Here is a 9,823-nt window from a genome sequence, read left to right on the forward strand (position 1 = left end):
AGGGAGTACAGGAGAGGGCTCAGAACGCACCCTTGTGGGGCCCCAGTGTTGAGGATCAGCGGGGTGGAGATGTTGTTACCTACCCTCACCACCTGGGGGCGGCCCGTCAGGAAGTCCAGGACCCAGTTGCACAGGGCGGGGTCGAGACCCAGGGTCTCGAGCTTGATGACGAGTTTGGAGGGTACTATGGTGTTAAATGCTGAGCTGTAATCGATGAACAGCATTCTCACATGGGTATTCCTCTTGTCTAGATGGGTTAGGGCAGTGTGCAGTGTGGTTGCGATTGCGTCGTCTGTGGACCTATTGGGTCGGTAAGCAAATTGGAGTGGGTCTAGGGTGTCCGGTAGGGTGGAGGTGATATGGTCCTTGACTAGTCTCTCAAAGCACTTCATGATGACGGAAGTGAGTGCTACGGGGCGGTAGTCGTTTAGCTCAGTTACCTTAGCTTTCTTGGGAACAGGAACAATGGTGGCCCTCTTGAAGCATGTGGGAACAGCAGACTGGGATAAGGATTGATTGAATATGTCCGTAAACACACCAGCCAGCTGGTCTGCGCATGCTCTGAGGACGCGGCTGGGAATGCCGTCTGGGCCTGCAGCCTTGCGAGGGTTAACACGTTTAAATGTTTTACTCACCTCGGCTGCAGTGAAGGAGAGCCCGCAGGTTTTGGTAGGGGGCCGTGTCAGTGGCACTGTATTGTCCTCAAAGCGGGCAAAAAAGTTGTTTAGCCTGTCTGGGAGCAAGACATCCTGGTCCGCGACGGGGCTGGTTTTCTTTTTGTAATCCGTGATTGACTGTAGACCCTGCCACATACCTCTTGTGTCTGAGCTGTTGAATTGCGACTCGATTTTGTCTCTGTACTGGGACTTAGCCTGTTTGATTGCCTTGCGGAGAGAACAGCTACACTGTTTGTATTCGGTCATGCTTCCGGTCACCTTGCCCTGGTTAAAAGCAGTGGTTCACGCTTTCAGTTTCGCGCGAATGCTGCCGTCAATCCACGGTTTCTGGTTTGGGAATGTTTTAATCGTTGCTGTGGGTACGACATCGTCAATGCACTTCCTAATGAACTCGCTCACCGAATCAGCATATTCGTCAATATTGTTGTTGGACGCAATGCGGAACATATTCCAATCCGCGTGATCGAAGCAGTCTTGAAGCGTGGATTCAGATTGGTCGGACCAGCGTTGAACAGACCTGAGCGCGGGAGCTTGTTGTTTTAGTTTCTGTTTGTAGGCTGGAATCAACAAAATGGAGTCGTGGTCAGCTTTTCCGAAAGGGGGGCGGGGGAGGGCCATATATGCGTCGCGGAAATTAGTATAACAATGATCTAGGGTTTTTCCAGCCCTGGTAGCACAATCGATATGCTGATAGAATTTAGGGAGTTTTGTTTTTAGATTAGCCTTGTTAAAATCCCCAGCTACGATGAATGCAGCCTCAGGGTGTGTGGTTTCCAGTTTACAAAGAGTCAGATAAAGTTCGTTCAGGGCCATCGATGTGTCTGCTTGGGGGGGAATATATACGGCTGTGATTATGATTGAAGAGAATTCCCTTGGTAGATAATGCGGTCGACATTTGATTGTGAGGAGTTCTAGATCAGGTGAACAGAATGACTTGAGTTCCTAAACTATTTACAGTACCTTCCGTTTAGGACATATTTTATTGTACTGATCAACATCATGTGCATAGAAGAAGCAATGTCTTCTCTTTAAGACCCATGACGTCATTCACACACAAAGTCCATTTGATGCTCGATCAAAGAGGATCTGAACTGGGAGAGGCGGGGGAAACGAAGTGAATGAATAAACATTTTGGTGACAATATTTTCAGTTATGGTTTTATCACAAACAAGGTACTAGGGTAGTGAAATGATGTCTTCAGCTGTAAGCTAGCAAGAGCTAAAAGCTAAAAGCTATCGATATCTTCTGTAGTGTTCTAGCATGTACAAGACATTGTTTCGTGAACAGTAATTAGCAGTTTTAACATTTCTACATACCGTGTTGTTTTATTAAAGTGTGTTAACTTCTGTACAGAGGGGAGCTAACATGATACAGCCCAGACTCCCAGTGGTTCAGGACAGTATGAGAGGGGAGCTAACATGATACAGACCAGACTCCCAGTGGTTCAGGACAGTATGAGAGGGGAGCTAACATGATACAGACCAGACTCCCAGTGGTTCAGGACAGTATGAGAGGGGAGCTAACATGATACAGACCAGACTCCCAGTGGTTCAGGACAGTATGAGAGGGGAGCTAACATGATACAGACCAGACTCCCAGTGGTTCAGGACAGTATGAGAGGGGAGCTAACATGATACAGACCAGACTCCCAGTGGTTCAGGACAGTATGAGAGGGGAGCTAACATGATGTAGACCAGACTCCCAGTGGTTCAGGACAGTATGAGAGGGGAGCTAACATGATGCAGACCAGACTCCCAGTGGTTCAGGACAGTATGAGAGGGGAGCTAACATGATGCAGACCAGACTCCCAGTGAGTTCAGTGGTTCCTTATGGCAGGCTAGAGCTAGCAATGAGGAAGAATAGGCTGTGGAGAAGGCACGGTGCTCTCGCGCTATAGGGGGCCATCGGCTGACAGACTTGATCCTCTCTGTCGACGACACGAGACACATTTAACAAAAGAAAGAAACATTTCTGACACACAGCGACAAAACACACACACAGACACCAACCATATCGGCAGCATCAACAAAGAGACATGACTTCCAAACTGTTCACCGATTTTAAATCTAACATCTAAACTCTACATAAAATAAAAGTGAAAACATCAAGCTATAGAAAAGCACTACTAGTTGTTTTAAAAGTAATTTCCAGAATCATAAACTACAGAGTAGAGGAAGAGGACTCTCAGTGTGTCCCACATAGCCCCCTTTGCCTGACTGTCTCTACTGGAGGGCAGCTCTCCTTAAGGGTCTGAGCAGGTGTCAACTTTGACCCACCCTCTGCTCCCCTACAGTCCTGCTGCTAAGGCAGGATGCCATCTCCTAGGCACCTGTCATCTTCTTGACACCCATTGTCCCCTCATACTTAGACCCCCCGTCTTCACCACGTACTCTCTAGGACCTTCTATTTATTACAAATAAACACTTCTGGTTAAAAAAAAAATAAATATGAAAGAGTGTGCTGAGAAAAGAGTAGTAGATCCTTACGTCTTAAACTGCCGTAGAAATATCCCAACATTCATAGTGCGTTTGGCGTCCAGTAGTGAGACCTGCAAACACGGACAAAGAGAACATGTCAGATACTATCATCAACGTGGAATAATAGCTGGTAGTCTACCGGTATATCAGTGGAGGCTGCTGAGGGGAGGACGGCTCATTATAATGGCTAATAATAATTCCATTATTATGGGTTCCAGTACCCATAATAATGGTACGGCGCGTGGATACCGTTCCACTTATTCCACTCCAGCCATAGCTACGAGCCCGTCCTATCAATTAAGGTGCCACCAACCTCCTGTGTGGTATTTGCAGTATCTTTCTACAGTATCTCTTTCAACTTTACAGACAACACATTCCATCAATATAGGCTACCTGGCAGTTTGAACCACATCGAGCCTCTGTGCCAGTCAGTGGCTGCCTCTAACCAGCATGCTGTTGTCTTGCCACAGCAACAACATACCACTGCTGAATGGAGAGACAGAATGGCAGTAACTCATACTGCACTCCTATCCCAAACCTTGTCTCTGGTGCTGTCTCTCACAGCCCTCTCCCCCACCCATCCCCAGCCCTCTCCCCCACCCATCTCACCAACCCATCTCGAGCCCTCTCATCCTCTCCCACCTCTTCCATCCATCTGCAGCCCTCTCATCCTCTTCCACCCATCTCGAGCCCTCTCATCCTCTCCCACCTCTTCCATCCATCTGCAGCCCTCTCATCCTCTTCCACCCATCTCGAGCCCTCTCATCCTCTCCCACCTCTTCCATCCATCTCCAGCCCTCTTATCCTCTCCTACCCATCTCCAGCCCTCTCATCCTCTCCCACCCATCTCCAGCCCTCTCATCCTCTCCCACCCATCTCCAGCCCTCTCTTCCATGTCCAGCCCTCTCATCCCCTCCCACCCATCCTTGTCCAGCCCTCTCACCCATCTCCAGCCCTCTCATCCTCTCCCACCCATCTCCAGCCCTCTCATCCTCTCCCAGCTATCTCACCTTATCTGTGGTGGTGTCCTTGGGTGAACTGCATCGCATCAGCACAGACCTGCGTCTCAAACTTCCTGCTCTGTCCTGAGGTTTACTGTCCTTCTGTCCAAACAGCTCATCCAGAGAGTGGAGGTCTATAGGGAAATCTTCCTCCTCTGTAGCTGCTCCACTCCAGACACTCTTCCTCCCCTCCACCTTCTCCTTGGGGATCTGCTCCCAGTTCAGCTTCCTCAGCCGGCTGCGATGGGCCGAGTCCATACGGGTCAGAGGAGAGGAGCAGGAGTTGGAGGGAGGTGGGGGCGGAGGAGGAGGGGGCGGAGGAGGGGGCGGAGGAGAGGTTTGGGTTAGGGGAGCAGAGGTAAGGCCAGGAAGGGTGTCCATAGTTGTCACTTCCAAGACGAGGGGTGCAACACCGCGAGGGCTGGCGGGTGGCGTTCCATGAAAGGCACGGGACTCCTTGACGGACACGGTTAGGTTGATAAGCATAGAGGCTAGTTGGGAGTTAGGATAGGGCTCAACTAGGGTTTAGGACTGGGACAGGTAGCATTGCAGATAGCCAGTGTTCAACATAGATAGATGGATATTGAGATGTCAGGTATGGGGGCTAGTTAGGCTGTAGCTTTAATGTCTCTACTCAACCAAGGTGTATCCTCTCTCTATTCTCTTCTCACAGTGGTGCAAGTCTCAGTCTCTCCAATCTAGGAAAAAACAACAACACAAGGAAATCAACTCAGAAAAGTTCAGACATAGACAGACATACCTCAGAATACCTCTCATGCCATCTTGATTATACTAATAGCAGTATAGGCTACGCTGGTATCAGACAATGTAATGAAGCATTTCATCCAGTCTCCACAATCCCATGGCTTATTTAAAAGACAGACAGACATACACTATAAATAGAGGCCCTGTCTAGTCTGGTCTAGTCCTGGGCCTTGACATTAACGTCTTCATATCTTTTAGTTACTATTTATTGTTTTATTTAACTAGGCATGTCTTTTAGTTACCAGACATTTACGACGACACTAGATGTGGTCTGGGATTCGGAAGCGAAGTGTTCCATTGTCACTCATTGTGATTACCTGATGTAAAAGGTTGAGCCTCAGCCTACATCAACCTATGGCATTAAAGGTTGAGCCTCAGCCTACATCAGCCTATGGCATTAAAGGTTGAGCCTCAGCCTACATCAGCCTATGGCATTAAAGGTTGAGCCTCAGCCTACATCAACCTATGGCATTTGGAAACTATGTAACTTGTGTTGTGTATTGTGATTGACAAACCACATTTTCAAATAATAAAGTATTTCTTATCTGTGAGGTGAAGACCGGTATTTATTATTTTTTATTTTTTTAATCATTTGGAATATTCCAGTGTGCTGGCCCGTGAGCTACTAATACCGACACCTGGCTAGTCCTTTAATTAGCAGCATGGTTATGCCTGTTATATCTCTGTTAATCACTTTCTACAGGGGATCTAACTGGCTGTTACACTGCCTGGGATATATAACCTCCAGGTCGGTTACACTCTCCAGGTCGGTTACACTCTCCAGGTCGGTTACAGGTCTGTTACACTCTCCAGGTCGGTTACACTCTCCAGGTCAGTTACACTCTCCAGGTCAGTTACACTCTGGTTACACTCTCCAGGTCAGTTACACTCTGGTTACACTCTCCAGGTCAGTTATAGGTCAGTTACACTCTGGTTACACTCTCCAGGTCAGTTACACTCTCCAGGTCAGTTACACTCTGGTTACACTCTCCAGGTCAGTTACACTCTCCAGGTCAGTTACACTCTGGTTACACTCTCCAGGTCAGTTACACTCTCCAGGTCTGTTACACTCTGGTTACACTCTCCAGGTCAGTTACACTCTCCAGGTCGGTTACACTCTCCAGGTCGGTTACACTCTGGTTACACTCTCCAGGTCAGTTACACTCTCCAGGTCGGTTACACTCTGGTTACACTCTCCAGGTCAGTTACACTCTGGTTACACTCTCCAGGTCAGTTACACTCTGGTTACACTCTCCAGGTCAGTTACACGTCGTCACTCGGTTACACTCTCCAGGTCGGTTATAGGTCAGTTACACTCTCCAGCGTGCAGTTACACTCTCCAGGTCAGTTACACTCTCCAGGTCAGTTACACTCTCCAGGTCAGTTACACTCTCCAGGTCAGTTACACTCTCCAGGTCGGTTACAGGTCAGTTACACTCTCCAGGTCGGTTACACTCTCCAGGTCAGTTACACTCTCCAGGTCAGTTACACTCTCCAGGTCAGTTACACTCTCCAGGTCAGTTACACTCTCCAGGTCAGTTACACTCTCCAGGTCTGTTACACTCTCCAGGTCTGTTACACTCTCCAGGTCGGTTACACTCTCCAGGTCAGTTACACTCTCCAGGTCAGTTACACTCTCCAGGTCAGTTACACTCTCCAGGTCGGTTACACTCTCCAGGTCAGTTACACTCTCCAGGTCAGTTACACTCTGGTTACACTCTCCAGGTCAGTTACACTCTCCAGGTCGGTTACAGGTCTGTTACACTCTCCAGGTCAGTTACACTCTCCTGGTCAGTTACACTCTGGTTACACTCTCCAGGTCGGTTACAGGTCTGTTACACTCTCCAGGTCGGTTACACTCTCCAGGTCTGTTACACTCTCCAGGTCTGTTACACTCTCCAGGTCGGTTACACTCTCCAGGTCGGTTACACTCTCCAGGTCGGTTACACTCTCCAGGTCGGTTACACTCTCCAGGTCTGTTACACTCTCCAGGTCGGTTACACTCTCCAGGTCGGTTACACTCTCCAGGTCGGTTACACTCTCCAGGTCTGTTACACTCTCCAGGTCGGTTACACTCTCCAGGTCGGTTACACTCTACAGGTCGGTTACACTCTCCAGGTCTGTTACACTCTCCAGGTCAGTTACACTCTCCAGGTCTGTTACACTCTCCAGGTCTGTTACACTCTCCAGGTCAGTTACACTCTCCAGGTCAGTTACACTCTCCAGGTCAGTTACACTCTGGTTACACTCTCCAGGTCGGTTATAGGTCTGTTACACTCTCCAGGTCTGTTACACTCTCCAGGTCAGTTACACTCTCCAGGTCAGTTACACTCTCCAGGTCAGTTACACTCTCCAGGTCAGTTACATTCTCCAGGTCAGTTACACTCTCCAGGTCAGTTACACTCTCCAGGTCAGTTACACTCTCCAGGTCAGTCTGGTTACACTCTCCAGGTCAGTTACACTCTCCAGGTCAGTTACACTCTCCAGGTCAGTTACACTCTCCAGGTCAGTTACACTCTCCAGGTCGGTTACACTCTCCAGGTCGGTTACACTCTCCAGGTCAGTTACACTCTCCAGGTCTGTTACACTCTCCAGGTCTGTTACACTCTCCAGGTCGGTTACACTCTCCAGGTCGGTTACACTCTCCAGGTCGGTTACACTCTCCAGGTCTGTTACACTCTCCAGGTCGGTTACACTCTCCAGGTCTGTTACACTCTCCAGGTCGGTTACACTCTCCAGGTCGGTTACACTCTCCAGGTCTGTTACACTCTCCAGGTCAGTTACACTCTCCAGGTCTGTTACACTCTCCAGGTCTGTTACACTCTCCAGGTCAGTTACACTCTCCAGGTCAGTTACACTCTCCAGGTCAGTTACACTCTGGTTACACTCTCCAGGTCGGTTATAGGTCTGTTACACTCTCCAGGTCGGTTACACTCTCCAGGTCAGTTACACTCTCCAGGTCAGTTACACTCTCCAGGTCAGTTACACTCTGGTTACACTCTCCAGGTCGGTTATAGGTCTGTTACACTCTCCAGGTCTGTTACACTCTCCAGTTTGGTTCCACTCTCCAGTTCAGTTACACTCTCCAGTTCGGTTACAGTTCGGTTACACTCTCATAGGAAGTTCAAGGTGTTGGGGAAAGTACCGGGAGAGAGAGAGAGAGGAGGGTTTCACCCTGATGCCTGCCTCAATTCCACACCTCCACAATGCCCTGCCTGTTGCATTTCCTTTTGTATTATTGCACATTTAGACATCAGAGGGAGAGAGGTGTATTGAAACAGATGATCCTCTCTCTCACACACACATTATAGAGTTAACGAAAACGTCCTGGTATAATATTACTAGATTATCATCAGATAAGACAGGTCCAGTCACGAATATTAAACAGACTCCAAAACGTAGCAATAAGCGTCACACACCCACTGGAAAGTTTAGGCCTAACCTGTAATTACACAAATGAGTCATAAAGGTTTCAAGTGCATGTTCTACTTCATCTGATTGAAAATATATAAATTAATCAATCAAAAATCATCTGATTGAAAATAAGTTATTCAATCATAGATGGCAACATGTGGACCTCGTCATTTGGTATTCTTTGCATGAATGACAACACTGGGGCACTTGATCAATGCCAAGTTAGTTGTTCCACTTCGCACCGCATAGCCTGATGGTTTTAATTCTAGGAGGAAAGAAGAGTAAGCCTGAGGTTACAGTACTGGTTTTCTGTGGACACGCCCAAAACAAACACATCCAATTGTCAAATTTAGCCTAAACGGTGTCAGTTCTTAAAATAGACTTTCATTTAAAACACTCAGCCACCTGGATGTTTTAAATTAAATCTCTGCACATGTTTTTTCTCAATGAAATGTAGGCTAAATTACTTTATTAAAACAATGGTTTTGGCTATAGCGAATTTGCAATAATGCCTTATAGGCCTACATTGCAATTCCCCGGTTAATCGTAATCCTCTCATGGTTATTTCCAACTTTTCCTGCAACAAAATCCCTAAAAACAAAACCATATGCTACTTACAGTGCGTTATGATGCGATATCCAACTTTCCAAAGTTATTGCCAAAACGTATTTTACAAATCCTTATTTATTGTTGTAAACTTCAATGAAAAAAGTATTGTTTTATTTCGTTCTCTGTTGCTTGCCTCCTCACTCAAGCCAATGCATCGTGCTGCTCCGCAGTTTCATGTGTTCTGTGCTCCGCTCAACTTGCAGGAAACTTTCCCAGCGCTGAAGGAACGCGCATGCCCGCCGCCGCGTCCTTGATTTGCCCAGGGACAAGTTCATCTGGACGCAACGTTTTGGAACGTTCAGATATAAATATGTTAAGTAGAACAAACATGCCACTCTGACATGTAGAATAAGGAATCACGTCGCCTCTATTCATGCATTTCTATCTGCAAGGTTCGACGACGTTTGGCAACTGAACGTGGTCCTGATCTTTTTGCGTTGTTTCCGCCCAACTTTGCCATATGATGGACAAACAGGTACTTCATTAACCATTTCAGTGGAGTCGCCTGCATACCTGGGCACATTTATAATACCCTGGGAACATTTATAACGGGTTTACACATTAATTCTCACATAATTGTGAGTAAAAAAGTGTACCCATGAAAATGATATAGAAAGTGCCATTAGAATATACTGTATAGATACAGTTGTGGCCAAATATATTGGCACCCTTGCAATTTTCTTAAATAATTCGCTATTTCTTCTCAAATAAGTTGAAATTGAAAATATGTTTGGTCTCCACACCTTCTTATTGTATTTTCAACATTGTAGAACTCATTTTATTTTTGTATACTAAAGTTTCCAATTTAATTTGAAAATACAGACAAACGGCAAGGACAAAATGATTGGCACCCAGTAGCTAGTACTCGGTTGTACAGCCT

General features: G+C 47.0%; 1 protein-coding gene across 1 annotated transcript in view; it reads right to left on the reverse strand.

The window, feature by feature from the left end:
- The window catches only part of LOC139574752 (FH2 domain-containing protein 1-like), a 41,202-nt gene extending 31,941 nt beyond the window's left edge, over nt 1-9,261 (reverse strand). Inside the window, exons 1-3 of the mRNA XM_071399616.1 lie at nt 8,953-9,261; nt 4,165-4,853; nt 3,164-3,225 (exon numbers count right to left, since the gene is read on the reverse strand). Of these exons, the coding sequence (XP_071255717.1) occupies nt 3,164-3,225; nt 4,165-4,641 (539 nt within the window). The 5' untranslated portion in view covers nt 4,642-4,853; nt 8,953-9,261. The remainder of the gene's footprint in view (nt 1-3,163; nt 3,226-4,164; nt 4,854-8,952) is intronic.
- Nucleotides 9,262-9,823: the final 562 nt, after the last annotated feature.

This window comes from Salvelinus alpinus, chromosome 4, assembly GCF_045679555.1.
Source record: "Salvelinus alpinus chromosome 4, SLU_Salpinus.1, whole genome shotgun sequence".
Lineage (NCBI taxonomy): Eukaryota > Metazoa > Chordata > Actinopteri > Salmoniformes > Salmonidae > Salvelinus > Salvelinus alpinus.